Source organism: Bombina bombina, chromosome 1 (assembly GCF_027579735.1).
Source record: "Bombina bombina isolate aBomBom1 chromosome 1, aBomBom1.pri, whole genome shotgun sequence".
NCBI lineage: Eukaryota > Metazoa > Chordata > Amphibia > Anura > Bombinatoridae > Bombina > Bombina bombina.
In genome coordinates, this window is record NC_069499.1 from 572,736,272 (window position 1) to 572,762,023 (window position 25,752).

The 25,752-nt window shown below is 38.7% G+C and overlaps 1 protein-coding gene across 1 annotated transcript in view; it reads left to right on the top strand.

Moving 5' to 3' along the window:
• Positions 1-25,752, top strand: part of SPAG16 (sperm associated antigen 16) — a 984,179-nt gene that overhangs the window by 13,752 nt on the left and 944,675 nt on the right. Inside the window, exon 2 of the mRNA XM_053698804.1 lies at positions 24,496-24,542. Within this exon, the coding sequence (XP_053554779.1) occupies positions 24,496-24,542 (47 nt within the window). The remainder of the gene's footprint in view (positions 1-24,495; positions 24,543-25,752) is intronic.

The following is a 25,752-nucleotide window of genomic DNA, read 5'->3' on the forward strand; positions in this document are numbered from 1 at the left end:
AAAAGGTCATGCCCTTCCTCAGGATAGGTCCAAATCAAGGGCCAAAAAAAAAAAAAAAAAGTCTAATTTTCGTGCCTTTTAAAAACTTCAGGGCAGGTGTGGCATCCTCTTCCTCTAAGGCAAAACAAGAGGGAATTTTTGCTCAGTCCAAGGCGGTCTGGAGACAATCGGACCTGGAACAAAGATAAGCAGGCCAAGGAGCCTGCTGCTGCCTCTAAGGCAGCATGAAGGAACGGACCCCTATCCGGTAACGGATCCTATAGGGGGCAGACTTTCATTCTTCGCCCAGGCGTGGGCAAGAGATGCCCAGGATCCCTAGGCATTGGAATTTATATCCCAGAGATATCTTCTGGATTTCTCCAAAAAAAGGGGAGATTTCGCCTTTCACAATTATCTGCAAACCAGATAAAGAAGAAGGCATTCTTACATTGTGTACGAGATCCATCCAGTTCCAAGAGAGGAACAGGGACAGAGTTTTTACTCAAATCTGTTTGTGGTTCCCAAGGAGAGGGAACCTTCAGACCTATTTTGGATCTAAAGATCTTAAACAAATTCCTCAGAATTCCGTCATTTAAGATGGAAACTATTCGTACCATCTTAACTATGATCCAGGAGAGTCAATAGAGGACTACAATGGATTTGAAGGATGCTTATCCTCACATTGTGATGCATAAAGATCACCATCGTTTTTCAGGTTTGCCTTTCTAGACAGGCATTACCAGTTTGTAGCTCTTTCCTTTGGGATATCTACAGCCCCAAGAATCTTTATGGAGGTTCTGGGGTCGCTTTGGCGGTCGGGGCATAGAAGTGGCCCCTTATTTAGACGACATCCTGATACAGGCGTCAAACATCCAAATTGCCCAGTCTCATACGGACGTAGTACTGGCATTTCTGAGATCACATGGGTGGAAAGTGAACAAGGAAAGAGTTCTCTATCCCCAATCTCAAGGGTTTCCCTCCTAGGGACTCTGATAGATTCTGTAGAAATGAAAATTTACCTGACGGAGTCCAGGTTGTCAAAGTTTCTAAATTTCTGCCGTGTTTTTTCATCCCATCCACGCCCTTCGGTGGCTCAGTACATGAATGAAATCGGCTTAATGGTAGCGGCAAGGGACATAGTACCGTTTGCACGTCTACATTTCAGACCTCTGCAACTATGCATGCTCAGTCAGAGGAACGGGGATTACACAGATTTGTCCCCCTGTTAAACCTGGACCAAGAGACCAGAGATTCTCTTCTCTGGTGACTATGTCAAGTCCATCTGTCCAAGGGTATGACCTTCCGCAGGTCAGATGGGACAATTGTTACAATAGATGCCAGCCTTTTAGGTTGGGATGCAGTCTGGAACTCCCTGAAGGCTCAGGGATAGTGGACTTAGGAGGAGACCCTCCTTCTAATAAATATTCTGGAACTGGGAGTGATATTCCATGCTCTTCAGACTTGGCCTCAGTTAGCAACTCTGAGGTACATCATACTCAGTCGGACAATATACACGACTGTGGCTTACATCAGCCATCAAGGGGGAACAGAAGTTCCCTAGCGATGTTAGAAGTCTTACAATAATTCACTGGACAGAGACTCACTCTTGTCTATCAGCTATCCATATCCCAGGTGTTGAGAACTGGGAGGTGGATTTTCTAAGTCGTCAGACTTTTCTTCCGGGGGAGTGGGATTTCCTCCGGAGGTCAAGACCAAGCAGGAGAGGGCTTTGGTGTTTTTGACAGCGCCTGCGTAGCCACGCAGGACCTGGTATGCAGATCTGGTGGACATGTCATCCTTTCCATCACGGTCTCTGCTTCTGAGACAGGTCCCTCTACCTCAGGGTCCTTTCAACCATCTAAATAGAATCAATCTGAGATGGACTGCCTGGAGACTGAACGCTTGATGTTATCAAAGCATGGCTTCTCCGAGTCAGTCATTGATACCTTAATACAGACATGAAAGCCTGTCTCTAGGAAAATTGAACATAGATATGGTGTAAATATCTGATTGTTATGAATCCAAGGGTTACTCATGGAGTAAAGTCTGGATTCCCAGGATATTATCTTTTCTCCAAGATGTTTTTGAGAAAAGGGTTGTCAGCTAATTCCTTAAAAGGGGACAGATTTTTACTCTGTCTATTTTTTTTTTGCACAAGTGTCTGGCAGGTATTCTAGACGTTCAGGCATTTGGTCAGGCTTTGGTTAGATCCAAGCCTGTGTTTAAAACTGTTGCTCCGCCATGGAGCTTAAACCTGATTCTTAAGGTTCTTCAAGAAGTTCCGTTTGAACCTTTTTTGTTCCATAGATATCAATCTTTATCTTGGAAAGTTCCTTTTGGGTAGCTAATTCCTCGACTCGTAGAGTCTCCAAGTTATCTGTGTTACAATGTGATTCTCCTTATCTGGTCCTTCGTACGGATAAGGTAGTCCTGCGTACCAACCTGGGTTTTTTCCTAAGGTGGTATCTAACAAGTACATCACTCAAGAGATAGTTGTTCCATGCTTGTATCCTAATCCTTCCTCAAAGAAGGAACGTCTATTACACAATATTGGACGTGGTTTGTGCTTTAAAGTTTTACTTACAAGCTACTACAGTTTTCATCAAACGTTTACCTTGTTTGTTGTCTATTCTGGACAGAGGAGAGGTCAAAAGACTTCAGCAGCCTCTCTGTCTTTTTGGTTAAAAAGCATAATTCATTTAGCTTATGAGACTGCTGGACAGCAGCCTCCTGAAGGGATTACAGCTCATTCTACTAGAGCTGTGGTTTTCACTTGGGCCTTTTTTAAATGTGGCTTCTGTTGAACAGATTTACAAGACGGAGTCTTGGTCTGCGCTTCATACTTTTCAAATTTAACAAATTTGATACCTTGCTTCTTCGGAGGCTATTTTTGGGAGAAAGGGTTTTTTACAGGCAGTGGTAACTTCCGTTTAAGTACCTGCCTTGTCCCTCCCATCATCCGTGTACTTTAGCTTTGGTATTGGTATTCCATAAGTAATGGATGATCCGTGGACTGGATACACTTAACAAGAGAAAACATAATTTATGCTTACCTGATAAATTTATTTCTCTTGTAGTGTATCCAGTCCACGGCCCGCCCTGTCACTTTAAGGCAGGTAATTTTTTCATTTGAACTACAGTCACCACTGCACCCTATGGTTTTTCCTTTCTCTGCATGTTTTCGGTCGAATGACTGAATATGGCAGTTAGGGGAGGAGCTATATAGCAGCTTTGCTGTGGGTGGACTCTTGCAACTTCCTGTTGGGAAGGAGAATATATTCCATAAGTAATGGATGATCCGTGGACTGGATACACTACAAGAGAAATAAATTTATCAGGTAAGCATAAATTATGTTTTTTTTTATTTTAAACTTCAGTCACCTCTGCACCTTGTAGTTTCTCCTTTTTCTTCCTGTACCTTCGGTCGAATGACTGGGGGGTGGAGCTAAGGGAGGAGCTATATAGACAGCTCTGCTGTGGTGCTCTTTGCCACTTCCTGTTAGCAGGAGGATAATATCCCACAAGTAAAGGATGAATCCGTGGACTCATCCTACCATAGAAGAAATTAATTTATCAGGTAAGCATAAACTTACTTTTTGTCAGTGTCTACATTATTGATACAGTAACTCTGAATTGTTACATTATAAATTAGGTGTGTTCGTAGTTACGCAAATTGACGATCGCAACTTCTGAAAATATTTAACGATTATAGGAATGAACATAAACGTCACTGTCAATCAAACACTGCAGGTTTGTGGAAAGCCATGCCTCTCGCTTGCGGCAAATCGCGTTTGTTGCTCGCGACTAACCACGCCCCTTCCTCGTGCTGGTTAGTCAATTTAAATAATACGTTTTTTTTTTGCACATTTACAAATGTGTTTAAGAGGAATAATAATTTTTACATTTTTTTTCTTAGTATGCTTGCTTTCTGACATAGATGTTGACAGCTTTAACCAGCAGTATAAAAGCTACAATTTAAAGCTATCAATGTTTTTGTTAAAGTCTGCTGATCTGCATCAAAAAACATGCGTTTTTTTTTTTTTTTTTTTTTAAATTATGCACCTTTTTGTGCATAAAAAACTTTTGGCACAGATTGATAAAATGACTTGATCAGAAATGTTATAACGCATATAGCCTTAAAGGGACACTCTGTCTTAAAGGGACAGGGGCACATTCACTTATACACACACACACACTCCCACACACATTTTAATAAACGCACAGATCTACACAGAACGATGGACAAAATGTAGATAATAACCTATTGTTGGAGGCAATGTGACTGCACTACAGAGTATAAACAGAAGGTGATATAACACGACTTTATACACAAAGGCTCATCATCTTCTTTAGGAAACAATGGCCTAGATTTGGAGTTCGGCGGTAAAAGGGCTGTTAACGCTCCGCAGGCTTTTTTCTGGCCGCACCATAAATTTAACTCTGGTATCGAGAGTTTAATCAAATGCTGCGTTAGGCTCCAAAAAAGGAGCGTAGAGCATTTTTACCGCAAATGCAACTCTCGATACCAGAGTAGCTTACGGACGCGGCCGGCCTCAAAAACGTGCTCGTGCACGATTCTCCCATAGGAAACAATGGGGCTGTTTGAGCTGAAAAAAAACCTAACACCTGCAAAAAAGCAGCGTTCAGCTCCTAACGCAGCCCCATTGTTTCCTATGGGGAAACACTTCCTACGTCTGCACCTAACACTCTAACATGTACCCCGAGTCTAAACACCCCTAACCTTACACTTATTAACCCCTATTCTGCCGCCCCCGCTATCGCTGACCCCTGCATATTTTTTTTAACCCCTAATCTGCCGCTCCGTAAACCGCCGCAACCTACGTTATCCCTATGTACCCCTAATCTGCTGCCCTAACATCGCCGACCCCTAGATTATATTTATTAACCCCTAATCTGCCCCCCTCAACGTCGCCGACACCTGCCTACACTTATTAACTCCTAATCTGCCGAGCGGACCTGAGCGCTACTATAATAAAGTTATTAACCCCTAATCCGCCTCGCTAACCCTATCATAAATAGTATTAACCCCTAATCTGCCCTCCCTAACATCGCCGACACCTAACTTCAATTATTAACCCCTAATCTGCCGAGCGGACCTCACCGCTACTATAATAAATGTATTAACCCCTAAAGCTAAGTCTAACCCTAATACTAACACCCCCCTAAATTAAATATAATTTTAATCTAACGAAATTAATTAACTCTTATTAAATAAATGATTCCTATTTAAAGCTAAATACTTACCTGTAAAATAAATCCTAATATAGCTACAATATAAATTATAATTATATTATAGCTATTTTAGGATTAATATTTATTTTACAGGCAACTTTTTAATTATTTTAACCAGGTACAATAGCTATTAAATAGTTAAGAACTATTTAATAGTTACCTAGTTAAAATAATAACAAATTTACCTGTAAAATAAATCCTAACCTAAGATATAATTAAACCTAACACTACCCTATCAATAAATTAATTAAATAAACTACCTACAATTACCTACAATTAACCTAACACTACACTATCAATAAATTAATTAAACACAATTCCTACAAATAAATACAATTAAATAAACTAGCTAAAGTACAAAAAATAAAAAAGAACTAAGTTACAAAAAATAATAAAATATTTACAAACATAAGAAAAATATTACAACAATTTTAAACTAATTACACCTACTCTAAGCCCCTTAATAAAATAACAAAGCCCCCCAAAATAAAAAATTCCCTACCCTATTCTAAATTAAAAAAGTTACAAGCTCTTTTACCTTACCAGCCCTGAACAGGGCCCTTTGCGGGGCATGCCCCAAGGATTTCAGCTCTTTTGCCTGTAAAAAAAAACATACCATACCCCCCCCCAACATTACAACCCACCACCCACATACCCCTAATCTAACCCAAACCCCCCTTAAATAAAGCTAACACTAAGCCCCTGAAGATCTTCCTACCTTGTCTTCACCATACCAGGTTCACCGATCCGTCCTGGCTCCAACATCTTCATCCAACCCAAGCGGGGGTTGGCGATCCATCATCCGGTGCTGAAGAGGTCCAGAAGAGGCTCCAAAGTCTTCCTCCTATCCGGCAAGAAGAGGACATCTGGACCGGCAAACATCTTCTCCAAGCGGCATCTTCAATCTTCTTCCATCCGGTGCGGAGCGGGTCCATCTTGAAGCAGGCGACGCGGATCCATCCTCTTCTTCCGTTGTCTCCCGACGAATGACGGTTCCTTTAAGGGACGTCATCCAAGATGGCATCCCTCGAATTCCGATTGGCTGATAGGATTCTATCAGCCAATCGGAATTAAGGTAGGAATTTTCTGATTGGCTGATGGAATCAGCCAATCAGAATCAAGTTCAATCCGATTGGCTGATCCAATCAGCCAATCAGATTGAGCTCGCATTCTATTGGCTGATCGGAACAGCCAATAGAATGCGAGCTCAATCTGATTGGCTGATTGGATCAGCCAATCGGATTGAACTTGATTCTGATTGGCTGATTCCATCAGCCAATCAGAAAATTCCTACCTTAATTCCGATTGGCTGATAGAATCCTATCAGCCAATCGGAATTCGAGGGACGCCATCTTGGATGACGTCCCTTAAAGGAACCGTCATTCGTCGGGAGACAACGGAAGAAGAGGATGGATCCGCGTCGCCTGCTTCAAGATGGACCCGCTCCGCACCGGATGGAAGAAGATTGAAGATGCCGCTTGGAGAAGATGTTTGCCGGTCCGGATGTCCTCTTCTTGCCGGATAGGAGGAAGACTTTGGAGCCTCTTCTGGACCTCTTCAGCACCGGATGATGGATCGCCAACCCCCGCTTGGGTTGGATGAAGATGTTGGAGCCAGGACGGATCGGTGAACCTGGTATGGTGAAGACAAGGTAGGAAGATCTTCAGGGGCTTAGTGTTAGCTTTATTTAATGGGGGTTTGGGTTAGATTAGGGGTATGTGGGTGGTGGGTTGTAATGTTGGGGGGGGGTATGGTATGTTTTTTTTTTACAGGCAAAAGAGCTGAAATCCTTGGGGCATGCCCCGCAAAGGGCCCTGTTCAGGGCTGGTAAGGTAAAAGAGCTTGTAACTTTTTTAATTTAGAATAGGGTAGGGAATTTTTTATTTTGGGGGGCTTTGTTATTTTATTAGGGGGCTTAGAGTAGGTGTAATTAGTTTAAAATTGTTGTAATATTTTTCTTATGTTTATAAATATTTTATTATTTTTTGTAACTTAGTTCTTTTTTATTTTTTGTACTTTAGCTAGTTTATTTAATTGTATTTATTTGTAGGAATTGTGTTTAATTAATTTATTGATAGTGTAGTGTTAGGTTAATTGTAGGTAATTGTAGGTAGTTTATTTAATTAATTTATTGATAGGGTAGTGTTAGGTTTAATTATATCTTAGGTTAGGATTTATTTTACAGGTAAATTTGTTATTATTTTAACTAGGTAACTATTAAATAGTTCTTAACTATTTAATAGCTATTGTACCTGGTTAAAATAAATACAAAGTTACCTGTAAAATAAATATTAATCCTAAAATAGCTATAATATAATTATAATTTATAGTGTAGCTATATTAGGATTTATTTTACAGGTAAGTATTTAGCTTTAAATAGGAATCATTTATTTAATAAGAGTTAATTTATTTTGTTAGATGTAAATTATATTTAAGTTAGGGGGGTGTTAGTGTTAGGGTTAGACTTAGCTTTAGGGGTTAATCAATTTATTAGAATAGCGGTGAGCTCCGGTCGTCAGATTAGGGGTTAATAATTGAAGTTAGGTGTCGGCGATGTTAGGGAGGGCAGATTAGGGGTTAATACTATTTATGATAGGGTTAGTGAGGCGGGTTAGGGGTTAATAACTTTATTATAGTAGCGCTCAGGTCCGCTCGGCAGATTAGGGGTTAATAAGTGTAGGCAGGTGTCGGCGACGTTGAGGGGGGCAGATTAGGGGTTAATAAATATAATATAGGGGTCGGCGGTGTTAGGGGTAGCAGATTAGGGGTACATAGGGATAACGTAGGTGGCGGCGCTTTGCGGTCGGAAGATTAGGGGTTAATTATTTTAAGTAGCTGGCGGCGACGTTGTGGGGGGCAGGTTAGGGGTTAATAAATGTAATACAGGGGTCGGCGGGGTTAGGGGCAGCAGATTAGGGGTACATAAGTATAACATAGGTGGCGGTCGGCAGATTAGGGGTTAAAAATTTTAATCGAGTGGCGGCGATGTGGGGGGAGCTCGGTTTAGGGGTACATAGGTAGTTTATGGGTGTTAGTGTACTTTAGGGTACAGTAGTTAAGAGCTTTATGAACCGGCGTTAGCCAGAAAGCTCTTAACTCCTGCTATTTTCAGGCGGCTGGAATTTTGTCGTTAGAGCTCTAACGCTCACTTCAGAAACGACTCTAAATACCAGCGTTAGAAAGATCCCATTGAAAAGATAGGCTACGCAAATGGCGTAGGGGGATCTGCGGTATGGAAAAGTGGCGGCTGAAAAGTGAGCGTTAGACCCTTTAGTCACTGACTCCAAATACCAGCGGGCGGCCAAAACCAGCGTTAGGAGCCTCTAACGCTGGTTTTGACGGCTACCGCCGAACTCCAAATCTAGGCCACTGTTGTTGTATCTAACACTTGTATTTAATTATATATATATATATATATATATATATATATATATATATATATATATATATATATATATATATATATATATATATATATATATATATATATATATATATATATATATATATATATATATATATATATATATATATATGTCAAAACAAAAATTTAAAGCAATAGGTGCCAAATGTGGTTAAAAAATGAATTTTATTTGTGTAGTCACACAATTAAAACATGGGGGTAGTACAAAAAGCAAACAAATTAGGCAACAAAACTGAGCACATAGTTGGTTGCTGACATGTTTCGGCACACAGCCGTAATCATAGCTAAAGAGTACACCTGTTACCAAGTTTAAGTACCCTACCTCTGATTCTAATAGGTTAAAAACAAACATGCTCAAATTAACTCATTAAAGTAACAAGTTAGTGAATCCAGCCTTGGGACTACAAAATTAACCTTATTTAGTAGTATAAGTGCCTATTGTTCAAACTTGAACTAGTATAACACTATGCCAAATACCTATACCAACATTATATTATATTATGACCAATCCTCAAATTTAAAACTGTATTTACCTGACTTGGTTTATATTTAAATGAAAAAATTTTTAAAAAAATATCTATATGTGGTATAAGGCAATTGCTGATAGTAGGGATATGGAAGTACTTTGAATGAACCTTTAAAAAGATTATGGAAACATAATAATAATTATTAGTTGTTAAACATTATGAAAGGTCTGACTCTCCTTATATCCAACTATAGATAAAATGTGATTTTACTGGTCTATAGATAGGTGTTCCTTTATTGGTTTAAAAAGAACATAATTTAATCTTAAATTTATTGAGAGAAGACATTACTTTATTTTAATTATTATTTTTTGAAAATTTATTTCCAATAATTAATTAAATCATATTCAGAGTTCATTCCTTGGGGAACTCTTGTCCCAAGTTTAAATATCCAAAACATCTCCCTCTTGCCCAGCATTTTGTCCCTATCACCTCCCCTTGGAGGTGTATTCACCTTTTCTATTGCTTGCCAGCGAAAGGTAGATAGGGATTTATTATGCTTATTAGCAAAATGCTGGACAAGAGGAGTAGTAGCTGTGCCTGAGCTAATTGTAGATAGATGGTTTCTCATCCTTGTGTTTACATCATTTGAGGTGAGACCTACATATTGTATGGAACATTCAATGCATGTGATAACATAAATCACATAGGGAGTAGTGCAGTTCAGGCAGGATTCTATATGGAATCTCTCACCTGTGCTCATGGATTGAAAACTGTCAGTAAAGAGAGCAAATTTGCACGGTCTGCAGGATCTCTTTCCACACTTGAACATGCCTTTGTGTTGTAACCATGTACTCTTTGGTGTGTTTTTAGAAATACAGGAGGGTGACAGAATATTGCCCAAAGTCTTACACTTTCTGTAAGAACATTTCAGGCCTAATTCTACACTCTCTGTAAGATGATCATCAGCAGCCAGTAATTTGTAGTGTTTCTTTACAATTCTACATATGTCACCATATTGGGCGCTGTATTCAGTGACAAAATATGACCCATTTGTTTTAGATATTTTGATATGGTCCTGTTGTGTCTTGTTGCTCAAAAGCTTTTTCCTGTCTACTCTCGCTACTTGATATTCTGCTCTATCAAGAACTTTGTCTGAGTAACCTCTCTCTTTTAAACGTTGTCTCAATTCAGTACTTTGCCTGACAAAAGCTGCCTCCTCCGTACAGTTTCTCTTGAGTCTAACAAACTGTCCCTTTGCAACTGCAAAAGGAACATGCGGTGGATGGCAGCTTTTGGCGTGCAACACTGTGTTCCGTGTAATTGGTTTACGATATGTGTCACATGTTATTGAACCATCATTATTTCCTTTTATATTAAGGTCCAAAAAGGAAATGTTCTCACTGTTATGTTCAAAGGTGAACTTTAAACCCAATTTATTGTCATTAATCTTAGTGACAAAGCTCTCAAGTTCTCTTATAGTGTCTTTCCATATTAGAAGAAGGTCATCTATGTATCTCCTGTAAAACACAATATTAGCCTTAAATGTGTTTTGATCTCCAAAGATGTGGGACAGCTCCCACCATCCCATATAGAGATTGGCGAATGATGGCCCAAATTTCGCGCCCATTGCTGTCCCATACCTCTGGAGATAGAACCTATCTTCAAATTTGAAGTAGTTGTGCGTCAGGAGATACATAGTGACCCTCTCAACAAATTCAATAAGTTCTTTAGAGAAATCTGTGAAATTGTTAAAAAAATACATAATGGCCTCCACGCCCTTATCATGTGGGATTGAAGAGTAAAGAGATGCTACATCTATTGTAACCCATCTATAATTCTCTTTCTCCCATTTTTCACTTTCAAGTAAGTTTATAGTATGTTTAGTATCTTTCAAATAGCTATGCAGTTGAACAACCAAAGGGTTCAAAATCGCATCTAGCCACTCTGAAAGGTGCTCAGATATAGAGCCAATCCCACTTATGATAGGACGACCTTTCACATCCTCCAGACTCTTATGTACTTTTGGTAGATGGTGGAAGATGGGCACAATTGGGTACTTAACAAATAGAAAATCTCCCGTAGATTCATCTATGTGCCCATCCTCCAACCCATCATCCAAAATTTCTTTGAGAACTCTCTGATACATGTGAGTTGGATCTCCTTGTAGAGGAACATAGTTGTTTAAGTCTTATAGTTGGCGTAAGGCCTCTTTAATATAATCAGTCCTCTCCATTATTACTATGGAACCCCCCTTATCTGCTTTACGAATAGTAATGTCATCCATTAGTTTTAACTCATTCAGAGCCCTTCTTTCCTTTTTAGACAAATTATAGGATGAAGTGGTATTTTCACTTAAAGCTATAAGATCTTTCTCAACTCTTTTTTAAAGAATGTTTCCAATATAGTACCTCTATATTATATGGGGTAAAACTCAGAAGAGGGTTTAAAACCACTAAATTAATTTCTATGTTTAGGGCTGGAATCTATGTGACTCTCAGAGGCTAGGATATTAAGGGTATTAACATCACAAGCTTCTTTAAAACCAATTTCCTGGGTCTCCAGAACACTAAGACATTCAGATTGTCCACTGTCTCTCTCATCTACCTGATTTTTAGAAAAGAATTTCTTTAGGGTTAGATTTCTAATCAATTTATTTAAATCTAACATGGTTTCAAAGACATTAAATGTGTTTGTTGGAGAAAAATTCAAACCCAGACTCAAATGATATGCTCTTTAGTGAGTACTCTTGAAGACAAATTTATTACATTATTCATATGTATTTCGCATTTGTTTTGTTTTTCCTCTGAGTATATCTGGCTTGCTCGTGACCTATACCTGTTTTTTCTGGAGCCACGTAAAAAACCTTCTCAAACTCTGTTTTATCTTGATTGGCTTGACTAGTTTGTGGGGTCATAACATATTTAGATCCTTTATTAATTGGTTTAACCTGGGTGTTAGTTTCTTGAAATATAGCTCCCTGCTCATCATTACAAGCTACAACCTGTTTGTTAGATTCCTGAAAATTCACATTACGATTGCTTTTCAGTATGCCAGTAGGAATGGTCTGGTCTTGATTATAATCATTTAACTGTCTCCCTTCTGTTGTATTAGTACTGTTTGGTTTTGATGTAGATGCTGATTGATTGCTACTTGGTGACCTGTTGTTCCTGCTATTTCTATTTCTACTTCTAGACCTGCCCCTGTTTTGTAGTCTCCTAGTGTTAGTTCTTTCTGCTCTATTCCACACATAAACATTTTTATCATCATAATCAGTTTTATCTCTAACAAATTTGGTATGCTTTAAGTTCAAAACAGAAGTTTTGATTTCAGTAAGTGTAGATTTCAATATATTATCAAATTTTAAGAATTCAAGTTCATCTTTCCTTAAATTCATTTCTGTTTGCAATACTCCAATTTCTTCTCTCACAGTTGATAACAATTTCATTTTATATGAGACCAAAAGTAACATCAGTCTAGTGGAACACTCTGATAAGATTTCATTCCATGATTCAATGAATTCCTCATCCTGCACCTCAAATGTTGGAAATTTGCTGAGTCTTAACCCTCTAGGTATCAAATTTAATTTTAGATATCTCTCAAATGTCCATACATCATATTGTAATTTCATTTCTTTAATCAGTAGTTTCTCCATTTGGAAGCATAAAGTTTGTGAAATCCATAAGACCCATAACTGCTATTTAGAGCTTACCTGATTAATAGGAGACAACCTGTGAACGCCAGTTATACCTTTTTGGGACTGTTCATCCATTTATACATTTGTGTATTTTTTGGAAGTGCTTGGGCGATCGCTACCAGGGGTTTTATATAATAAGACTATTATTTGAACGCTTATATAGTTATTTTTGAGTCACAAAATTTCCCTTTTGCATATATATATATATATATATATATATATATATATATATATATATATATATATATATATATATATATATATATATATATATATATATTATGACCTTATATAAAAGTGTCAGGGATTGTGATTTTCAGAATTTAGGCATAAAATGAATATTATCGTCCACATGAAATATTTGCTGGAGAGCCAGCCACCCTACCTTGTTTATGCTAGTGCTGCAAGTGACTAGTCTCAGTCTGAGTTTTCTCTATCTGTAGTCACCACGGGTAGAGGAGGGGCAGAGCGTGGAGCTAAACAAGCGTGGTGCTGTATACTATAATAAATTGCAGAACTCAGTTGCCAGCATGACCCCTAACCGGTCCTCAACTATCCACCTGACCGTAACTTACAGTGATAAAAAACAGACACCAGAAGAGTAGAGGGAGGGGTTGATAGAACTTAAATGTGTTACAAACTCAGAGAACTCGTACAGACAAACAGTAAAACAGCTGCACCGTTCTGCAGAGTCTCTTTCTTACAATGATTGAAGTCAGGACAGGAGCGGTATGCCTGGTTCTCACAATAACATCTCAGGCACTGAAATGCCGCCCCCTGTCAAGTGCCGCCTGGGTCCGTTGGACCCACTTTGTCCCATGATTGACCCGGCCCTGACGCCATTGTACAAATTTGGCAAAACCTACTCAACATTGCAGCACTTGCGAGATATGATTCATTAGATCATCAAAACTGTGAAGAGCTAAATGTTATATGCACCAACTGTGATGCAGTACATTTTGCAAAAGAGCAGCCATCAGACAAATTATTTAGTCAATGCTGCAGCAAAGGAAAAGTAAATTTTTAAGCTATTAAAGTTGCTCCTTTAATAGAAAGTTTAATGACAGGAAGTCATAAACATTAAAAAAAAATTACAAAAATATTAGATCTTTTAATAATTCATTAGCATTTGCTTCAATGGGGGCAAATATTGCTCCTCCTCCTGGTTATGGGCCTTACTGTTTGAGAATGAATGGACAAATACATCACAGAACTGGATCACTTCATCCTTCCAATGAGGATAATAATATAATATAGTTTGCACAACTATATATTCTTGATCCAGATGAGGCTGCACAACAGCGTTCACAGGTTGTCTCCTATTAATCAGGTAAGCTCTAAATAGCAGTTATGGGTCTTATGGATTTCACAAACTTTATGCTTCCAAATGGAGAAACTACTGATTAAAGAAATGAAATTACAATATGATGTATGGACATTTGAGAGATATCTAAAATTAAATTTGATACCTAGAGGGTTAAGACTCAGCAAATTTCCAACATTTGAGGTGCAGGATGAGGAATTCATTGAATCATGGAATGAAATCTTATCAGAGTGTTCCACTAGACTGATGTTACTTTTGGTCTCATATAAAATGAAATTGTTATCAACTGTGAGAGAAGAAATTGGAGTATTGCAAACAGAAATGAATTTAAGGAAAGATGAACTTGAATTCTTAAAATTTGATAATATATTGAAATCTACACTTACTGAAATCAAAACTTCTGTTTTGAACTTAAAGCATACCAAATTTGTTAGAGATAAAACTGATTATGATGATAAAAATGTTTATGTGTGGAATAGAGCAGAAAGAACTAACACTAGGAGACTACAAAACAGGGGCAGGTCTAGAAGTAGAAATAGAAATAGCAGGAACAACAGGTCACCAAGTAGCAATCAATCAGCATCTACATCAAAACCAAACAGTACTAATACAACAGAAGGGAGACAGTTAAATGATTATAATCAAGACCAGACCATTCCTACTGGCATACTGAAAAGCAATCGTAATGTGAATTTTCAGGAATCTAACAAACAGGTTGTAGCTTGTAATGATGAGCAGGGAGCTAGATTTCAAGAAACTAACACCCAGGTTAAACCAATTAATAAAGGATCTAAATATGTTATGACCCCACAAACTAGTCAAGCCAATCAAGATAAAACAGAGTTTGAGAAGGTTTTTTACGTGGCTCCAGAAAAAACAGGTATCCTCAGAGGAAAAACAAAACAAATGCGAAATACATATGAATAATGTAATAAATTTGTCTTCAAGAGTACTCACTAAAGAGCATATCATTTGAGTCTGGGTTTGAATTTTTCTCCAACAAACACATTTAATGTCTTTGAAACCATGTTAGATTTAAATAAATTGATTAGAAATCTAACCCTAAAGAAATTCTTTTCTAAAAATCAGGTAGATGAGAGAGACAGTGGACAATCTGAATGTCTTAGTGTTCTGGAGACCCAGGAAATTGGTTTTAAAGAAGCTTGTGATGTTAATACCCTTAATATCCTAGCCTCTGAGAGTCACATAGATTCCAGCCCTAAACATAGAAATTAATTTAGTGGTTTTAAACCCTCTTCTGAGTTTTACCCCATATAATATAGAGGTACTATATTGGAAACATTCTTTAAAAAAGAGTTGAGAAAGATCTTATAGCTTTAAGTGAAAATACCACTTCATCCTATAATTTGTCTAAAAAGGAAAGAAGGGCTCTGAATGAGTTAAAACTAATGGATGACATTACTATTCGTAAAGCAGATAAGGGGGGTTCCATAGTAATAATGGAGAGGACTGATTATATTAAAGAGGCCTTACGCCAACTATAAGACTTAAACAACTATGTTCCTCTACAAGGAGATCCAACTCACATGTATCAGAGAGTTCTCAAAGAAATTTTGGATGATGGGTTGGAGGATGGGCACATAGATGAATCTACGGGAGATTTTCTATTTGTTAAGTACCCAATTGTGCCCATCTTCCACCATCTACCAAAAGTACATAAGAGTCTGGAGGATGTGAAAGGTCGTCCTATCATAAGTGGGATTGGCTCTATATCTGAACACCTTTCAGAGTGGCTAGATGCGATTTTGAACACTTTGGTTGTTCAACTGCATAGCTATTTGAAAGATACTAAACATACTATAAACTTACTTGAAAGTGAAAAATGGGAGAAAGAGAATTATAGATGGGTTACAATAGATGTAGCATCTCTTTACTCTTCAATCCCACATGATAAGGGCGTGGAGGCCATTATGTATTTTTTTTGAACAATTTCACAGATTTCTCTAAAGAACTTATTGAATTTGTTGAGAGGGTCACTATGTATCTCCTGACGCACAACTACTTCAAATTTGAAGATAGTTCTATCTCCAGAGGTGTGGGACAGCAATGGGCGCGAAATTTGCGCCATCATTCGCCAATCTCTATATGGGATGGTGGGAGCTGTCCCACATCTTTGGAGATTAAAACACATTTAAGGCTAATATTGTGTTTTACAGGAGATACATAGATGACCTTCTTCTAATATGGAAAGGCACTATAAGAGAACTTGAGAGCTTTGTCACTAAGATTAATGACAATAAATTGGGTTTAAAGTTCACCTTTGAACATAACAGTGAGAACATTTCCTTTTTGGACCTTAATATAAAAGGAAATAATGATGGTTCAATAACATGTGACACATCGTAAACCAATTACACGGAACACAGTGTTGCACGCCAAAAGCTGCCATCCACCGCATGTTCCTTTTGCAGTTGCAAAGCAAATCCCAGCTAAAGAATCCGTTTCACCCCATTGGATGACCCTCGACATGTGGTACGCCACACACGCTCAGACGCAACAACAGCGTCCTTCACAGCACTGTCTGTAGACGGAGATTGCAGAGGCAAGTTTGCCGGGCAGAGACCGGACCGAGAGTGGGTCTTCAATCAGTAAGGATTTGAACGGATTCGTGGTGTCTGGCGTTCCTCTGTAGCAGTGGTAAGTGGGCTTAACCGCATAGCGGTAAATATTACACAGATGCATTTGGAAGCATAAAGTTTGTGAAATCCATAAGACCCATAACTGCTATTTAGAGCTTACCTGATTAATAGGAGACAACCTGTGAACGCCAGTTATACCTTTTTGGGACTGTTCATCCATTTATACATTTGTGTATTTTTTGGAAGTGCTTGGGCGATCGCTACCAGGGTTTTTATATAATAAGACTATTATTTGAACGCTTATATAGTTATTTTTGAGTCACAAAATTTCCCTTTTGCATATATATATATATATATATATATATATATATATATATATATATATATATATATATATATATATATATATATATATATATATATATATATACTATACTATGACCTTATATAAAAGTGTCAGGGATTGTGATTTTCAGAATTTAGGCATAAAATGAATATTATCATCCACATGAAATATTTGCTGGAGAGCCAGCCACCCTACCTTGTTTATGCTAGTGCTGCAAGTGACTAGTCTCAGTCTGAGTTTTCTCTATCTGTAGTCACCATGGGTAGAGGAGGGGCAGAGCGTGGAGCTAACAAGCGTGGTGCTGTATACTATAATAAATTGCAGAACTCAGTTGCCAGCATGACCCCTAACCGGTCCTCAACTATCCACCTGACCGTAACTTACAGTGATAAAAAACAGACACCAGAAGAGTAGAGGGAGGGTTTGATAGATTTACTTCCGGGCAAAGCAGTTATACTTCCATCTACATGCCAAGGTAGTCCCAGAAACATTGTACAGAATTACCAATATACCATGGCTATTGTAAGAAAATATAGGAAGCCTGGTTTTTTTTTTATAACTATGACATAACCCAAAATGTTCTGAAATTGTTTTAAATCTGAAAGAAAGTCAAGCAGTTGAATTTCGACCTGATTTAGTGGCAAGAGTTTTTCATTTAAAACTTCAAGAACTTCTTGATGATATCACAAAGAAACATGTTTTGGGTAAACCAGCTGCCAAATTTCATGTAATTGAATTTAAAAAACGTGGATTACCTCATTCACATATTTTGCTTATATTATGTGCACAAGATAAGCCTAAAAATGCACAAGTAATTTATAGCTTTATTTGTGCTGAAATACCTGCCATTGAAGTCAATCAACGGTTACATGCAATTGTTACCAAACACATGATACATGGGCCCTGTGGGGAGCATAATCCTAAGATCTCCATGTATGGTTGATGGAGTTTGCTCTAAGCAATTTCTAAAATCTTTCCAAGAAGAAACTTTAAACAATGTAGATGGTTATCCACTTTACAAGAGAAGCAAAAGAAGTATTTCAATTTAAATAAATGGTAAAAAAAAGATAACTCTTGGGTTGTACCATACAACCAATATTTGGCATTAAAATACAACTGCCATATTAATATTGAAAGCTGTGTTTTATAAAAAGTGTAAAGTACATATTTAAATATATTTCTAAAGGGCATGACTGTGCAAATATTGCAATTAAAGAACATGAAACACTTCATGATGAGAGAACTTCATTTATGGATTCTAGATATGTTAGCGCTCCAGAAGCAGCATGGCGGCTTTTTGGCTTTCATATGCACCATCAATCGCATACGATTGTGTGATTACATGTTCACCTTCCTGGAGAACAGTCAGTATATTTTACTGAAGACAATATCGAAACTGCAATAGAAAGAACACATTATAAAGACACAACTTTGACTGCATGGTTTAAATTAAACAAAGATTTGTCTGCTCATGCATATCTTTACACTGATATTCCTCAGCATTTTGTTTTCCATCAAAAGACAACAACATGGAAAAAAAGAGTACAAGATCGAGCAAATTACACTATTGGTCGTATGAACTATGTAAGTTTAATGTTGAGAGATTTTGTTTACGCTTGCTTTTACTTCATGTTTAAGGAGCAACTTCTTTTGAAAGTATCCGTACAGTTGATGGTGTTCAATTTCACACATTTTAAAGAAGCAGCTCAAAAACGTTGTCTTCTTGATGATGATCAATCTTGGGATTTAACACTCCATGAAGCTGCAAGTTAAATGATGCCCCGACTGCTTAAAGAGCTTTTTGCTCAAGACATCCAGATCACAAACCAGAGTGTCAAAATTGTTTAAATTATGCACTTAGAGATATTCAGGATATATTAATTGTTCATGGAAGAAATTGTCAAGTTTTTGGTTTAACAAATCCTCCAAAAAATGTATCTGAAAATCCCAGAGATTTCTATGATGCTTCTTTTGAAAGTTATACTGGAGTTCAAATGAAGGCATCTTTTAATGACCTTCAAAGAGAAAGCTGCATCGGAAAATTACAGTTTACCACAAAGGTGTTATTTCCTTGATGGTCCAGGTGGTAGTGGAAAAACCTACCTATACAAGACTCTGTTGAGGACAATTAGAGGTAATAGTGAGGTAGCATTACCAGTTGCTTCAACAGGTAATGCGGAAAATTTCCTGGAAGGCGGGCGAACATACCACTCACAGTTTAAGTTGCCAGTTCCTTTGTTTAGAATATGGGATCGGGTTTGCGCGTGAGTAAGATGTTTTTTTTCCCAATTTTTTTGCTTCATTGATTTCTATGGGGGAATACGTTATCATGCGCACAATATTCTTATTTCGTCTTTTTGCGTGTCAGGGTGGCACGCAAGCTAAAACAGTTTGCTTTCAACTTGTAATACAAGTGCAACCCCATGTGGACAAAATGCTTCTAGCGCAGTTAACGTTCGAGCGGGAGCATTAAAGGGACATTTAAAAACCCCAAATTTTTCTTTCATGATTCAGATAGAGAATACAATTTTATGAATAGCATATCTAGATAGGCTCAGTAGCTGCTGATTGGTGGCTGCACATAGATGCCTCGTGTGATTGGCTGACCCATGTGCATTGCTATTTCTTTAACAAAAGATATCTACAGAAAGAAGTAGTGCTCCCTTACCATACGACGGCAGATGTCGTCTGCCTCCTGGTTGTGGCTGCCGCTGGGCAAAGTACTGTGTGACATAGTACCTATGTCCATTTGGTGCAAACGGTTAAAAGCCTTCCTGATATAAATTTACTATAGTAATTAATACTCTGGCACTTAAATGGGCAAATAGCACTAATTACTTTTTTAACACTTGAAGCTTCAAATTGAGGACTTGCTTATTGACTTGGGACTTGTCTGTCTTGACTCAGGACTTTACTTGAGACTTGAATGCAAAGACTCAAGACTTACTTGTGACTAGCAAACAGGCCGGACTGAGCGTAGGGCATACTGGCCAAATGCCCGGTGGGCTGGGGCCAGTTATCTTAGCCCCGCAGCCACCCTGCACAGGCACAGCCGCACAACAAGAATAGAACCTTCCCCTTCCAGAAGCACTAGCCACCCGGCCGTCCCTACCCCTCAGGCTCCCATGTATGTGCGGCAATAATAAGGTTAACCAAGGCTCCTGGCTGGCAGAAGTATCCTGTGCGTAGCCGCATCACTGCTATGTCACATCGCGAGCGGTCGCGTGTTTCTCACTTTCTTGGCGGCCGCCGCTTCAGTTCTGCACCTAATGATGCACATATTCAAAGGTTTTTGCAGATGCTGGGCTTCATTAGGTGCAGCATCTGTGTGTGTAAAATATATACAGTATCTCACAAAAGTGAGTACACCCCTCACATTTTTGTAAATATTTTATTATATCTTTTCATGTGACAACACTGAAGAAATGACACTTTGCTACAATGTAGTAGTGAGTGTACAGCCTGTATAACAGTGTAAATGTACTGTCCCCTCAAAATAACTCAACACACAGCCATTAATGTCTAAACAGTTGGCAACAAAAGTGAGTACACCCCTAAGCGGAAATTTCCAAATTGGGCTCAACTAGCCATTTTCCCTCTCTGATGTCCTGTGACTTGTTAGTGTTACAAGGTCTCAGGTGTGAATGGGGAGCAGGTGTGTTAAATTTGGTGTTATCGCTCTCACACTTTCATACTGGTCACTGGAAGTTCAACATGGTACCTCATGGCAAGAACTCTGAGGATCTGAAGAAAAGAATTGCTGCTCTATAAAAATGGCCTAGGCTATAAGAAGATTGCCAAGACCCTGAAACTGAGCTGCAGCACGGTGGGCAAGACCATGCAGTGGTTTCACAGGACAGGTTCCATTTGGAACAGGCCTCGCCATGATCGACCAAAGAAGTTGAGTGCACGTGCTCAGCATTATATCCAGAGGTTGTCTTTGGGAAATAGATGTATGAGTGCTTCCTGCATTGCTGCAGAGGTCGAAGGGGTGGGGGGTCAGCCTGTCAGTGCTCAGACCATACGCCGCACACTGCATCAAATTGGTCTGCATGGCTGTTGTCCCAGAAGGAAGCCTCTTCTAAAGATGATGCACAAGAGAGCCCACAAACAGTTTGCTGAAGACAAGCAAAATAAGGACATTACTGGATCCATGTCCTGTGGTCCGATGAGACCAAGATAAACTTATTTGGTTCAGATGTTGTTAAGCGTGTGTGGCGGCAACCAGGTGAGGAGTACAAAGACAATTGTGTCTTGCCTACAGTCAAGCATGGTGATGGGAGTATCATGGTCTGGGCCTGCATGAGTGCTGCCGGCACTAGGGAGCTACAGTTCATTGAGGGAACCATGAATGCCAACATGTACTGTGACATACTGAAGCAGAGCATGATCCCCTCCCTTCAGAGACTGGGCTGCAGGGTAGTATTCCAACATAACAACCCCAAACACACCTCTAAGACGACCACTGCCTTGCTAAAGAAGCTGAGGGTAAAGGTGATGGACTGGCCAAGCATGTCTCCAGACTGTGGGGCATCCTCAAACGGAAGGTGGGGGAGGACAAGGTCTCTAACATTCTCCAGCTCTGTGATGTCGTCATGGAGGAGTGGAGGAGGACTCCAGTGTCATCCTGTGAAGCTCTGGTGAACTCCATGCCCAAGAGGGTTAAGGTAGTGCTAGAAAATAATGTTGGCCACACAAAATATTGACATATATATATATATATATATATATATATATATATATATATATATATATATATATTGGAATTTTAACTTGATATTTTAACTAGGAAAAAAAACACCTAGAAATCTGGTGTGAAAAATAAACTGATTGCAATAAATTTTGAGGTGTTGTGTATGTATTCACTATATTGAAAGCCTTATTATTGATAAAATAGATTATTTTGCTGTTTTTAACGGGCCGCTTATCTATAAGAAAGCTGTATTTACCAATTCATATAAAAAAAGTGTATTATAGTCTAAAAACAAAATATAATGCAACAAGTATCATACATTCAAATAGGATATGACATTAAATATATTTCATATACTGTAGGCTATACATTTAAATATAATATACAATGAAACAAAACAAAAGAAATATGCTGTAGAAGATACACATACAAACGTACATATATATACACTACAGGGCCCTGTATACGTCCAGCTAAATGTTACCGGGCCTTGAGGTCACTTGGTTTGAGAACCACTAATCTATGCAATATAGTAAACACATTTCGTCTATAGTGTCGTGATCTTTCATAAGACATAAAACTTTTCTCCTCACATAACACCCCAACAACTGCGTAAGAAAAGGCTATACACATAAGTGATAAAGCATTTACTGTCCCGTTGCAATTGTCTTTTGCAGTTTCCTTGAAATGGAGCTTATTTATATTGAAAGGTCTGAAGGTGTATCACATTCATTCATAAACCACATGATAATGACTGATATAAGTGCCATACTAGCTTTAGGATCATTTACTTCATTTGAAAACAAAAAAAGCTTTACACATTTTTACCTGTTTTGGAGAAATGTGCTCTTTAGTATTTTCTGTCCTGACTGTAAAATGTAAGCAAATTACAGTAAACATTTATTGGGCTGGTAAGCAGGATGCCTCAGTGTGGAGGCTTACAAACAATGCAGCAAATGAGTGTTCGGTTTTGTTAATATTGATAGCCCCTACTCTACAGTGAACAATAAAGCACTGCAACATTAACCACTGCAGTTCTAAACACATTGTGGGAAAATGCAACATGCAATTTTGTGAACTGTAAATTGCATGGTGAGCTTCTAAATTCCCATATTTAAGTACATTACTTCACTATTTCCAATGCCCTAGCTATAAGAAACAATTCTAACATCTACATTCTGTAAATAACAGGTACTAGACAATGTTTACCCATTTAACAGTGTTGAGTGCTATTCTTTGTCATTTAAATGGAAGTGTTATAGTGCCAAAATTACTAGATTGAAAATGAAGAGTGATGTGTGTGATACCTGAATGTAACATCCCTTTTTATATAACATGTTGTAGGTATCATTTAGCATTACAACTGAGTTGTTTCCCCCCACTCTCTTGCAATTTCTCTGCAGTGTTGAAAAAGATACCTGTACTTCATTATTTGTCCATGCAGAGGCTTGTCCAAGTTGTAACACAAGAAAACACTATTTAAAATTCATTTAATTCAAGGGTATAGGAAGTTAAAATTAACCTATTGGGACCGAATTATCATTGTGCGAGCGGACATGATCCGATATTGCGGATCATGTCCGCTGCACATCAATAAACGATAAATGCCGACAGCATACACTCTCAGCATTTATCATTGCACCAGCAGTTCTCGTGAGCTGCTGGTGCAATTCTGCCCCCTGCAGATTCGCGGCCAATCGGCTGCTAGCAGGGGGTGTTATTCAACCCGATCGTATTCGATCGGGTTGATTTCTGCCGATGTCTGTCCGCCGGCTCAGAGCAGGCGGACAGGTTATGGAGCAGCGGTCTTTAGACCGCTGCTTCATAACTTGTGTTTCCGGCGAGCCTGAGGGCTCGCCAGAAACACAGGGCATCAAGCTCCATATGGAACTTGATAAATATGCCCCATTATGATTTGTAAAAACTCTGTAGTTTAAAGAGTTTTTTTATATCCTTTCCCATGAGAGCATATCTACATTTTGAACCCTTTATGTGTAAGCAATATTAACGATCCACTTTGTAATACCAGTGCACAATAATGTGCGCTGGTATTTCAAGTTAAGCGCAATGCGAAGCATGTTTGCATTGCTAGGAAGCATTGCGCTCACGAGAGCGAGCTTCCTTAGGCTCCTATGATAGCCTCATTCTGATGCCGTCAGACAGCGTCAGAACCTCATACAGCGAAGGGGGTATGTAGCGCAGTAAACTTTTAATTTTGAAATCCTCTGTAACAAAATGTTTTGTATTATTATTGTGTAACACAGGCTGTCCTTGTGAGAAAATGTATATCAGATTGACTTGTGATCGTTTTCATTCTAAATTTTTACTTTTTTGTGAAAGTGAATGTCTATGATTTAAAAGGGATCGCCATCATTAACGTTTTATTCTCACGCTTACTCACCTGTTTAGTAAAGTTCTTAGTTTGTAAATAGCTTTAACTGTGTAATTTCTAAATGTTGAATGTGAGTAGGAATGAAATCAAAATCAAATTCTTAGCAATGCAAGTCTGTTTGAATCAGATTTTCCCCTGCGACTGTTGCTGAGTGATATTACCCAGCACTACACACATTCACCTTTCACCTTCTGTACATGTACTGCATTGCTGATCAAGGGATAATCTGTAAAAATTTCTAAGTAAAGCCTCTCCTTCAACTGAGACTATTGCTTCACAAAGAGTCTTGCTATCTCTTATTGTCACCTTGACTCCATATACAGAGGTTACCATCACTGAGGGATCCGAAGATGATTACCAGTATGAGGAGGTAAATATTATAAAATAAAAATAGTCACGGAATTGTGTGTATGTACAGACTAACCAAAAAAACCTGCCAATCTGTTTACTTCTCCCACCTTATTAATTTTATTACCACAGCAGTCATTACGAATCCAAACATTGAATGGACAATGTTTATATTTGTGCTGCTAATTCACAGCATGAATGGAATATTCCCTTCATTTCATTGAGTATTTATGATTAGGTTGAGAGTAAATAATAACTACCGCAATCACATTATGTATTTATCAGCCATTCTTTTGCCAGCTAATGAGTGGTCTACTGTAGGAGTAACACTACATTACTGTCAGTTGCTGCTTATATTTAATTTCACCAGTTTATCACCTAATGAAACCATAATTATTGAAGGGATGTATTCTGTGTGATTTCTAATTAGATAATGTGTGTTTTTTTTTCTAAATGAACATGGACACATTTGCTGGCTATTTTCTTTTTCCCAAGTAACATGAGAAGAAAATGGAGAGAATGAGAGACACTAAGAGCTGCATAGAAAGGAAGAAAGATAAACAAAATACTGTATATAGAGCAGGAGGGATACAACGCAGCATAGAGAGAGCTACAAAGAGCAGCAATACGAGCGAGATACAGCGAGCGAGAGGGAGCCGCCTAGTGAAGCGAGCGAGATGAGAGCTGCCTAGTGAAGCGAGCTAGATGATGAGAGCTGCCTAGTGAAGTGAGCGAGATGCAGAGAGCTGCATAGTGAGCGAGATACAGAGCTGCATAGTGTGCGAGCGAGATACAGAGCTGCATAGTGAAGCGAGCGACATGCAGAGAGCTGCCTAGAGAAGCGAGCGAGATGCAGAGAGCTGCCTAGTGAAGTGAGCAAGATGCAGAGAGCTGCCTAGTGAAGTGAGCGAGATGCACAGAGCTGCATAGTGAGCGAGATACAGAGCTGCATAGTGAAGCGAGCGACATACAGAGAGCTGCATAGCGAGCGACATACAGAGAGCTGCCTAGCGAAGCGAGCGAGATGCAGAGAGCTGCATAGTGAGCGAGATACAGAGCTGCATAGTGAGCGACATACAGAGAGCTGCATAGTGAAGCGAGCGACATACAGAGAGCTGCATAGCGAGCGACATACAGAGAGCTGCATAGCGAGCGACATACAGAGAGCTGCATAGGGATCAAGCGAGATCCAGAGAGCTGCATAGGGAGCGATCGAGATCCAGAGAGATGCC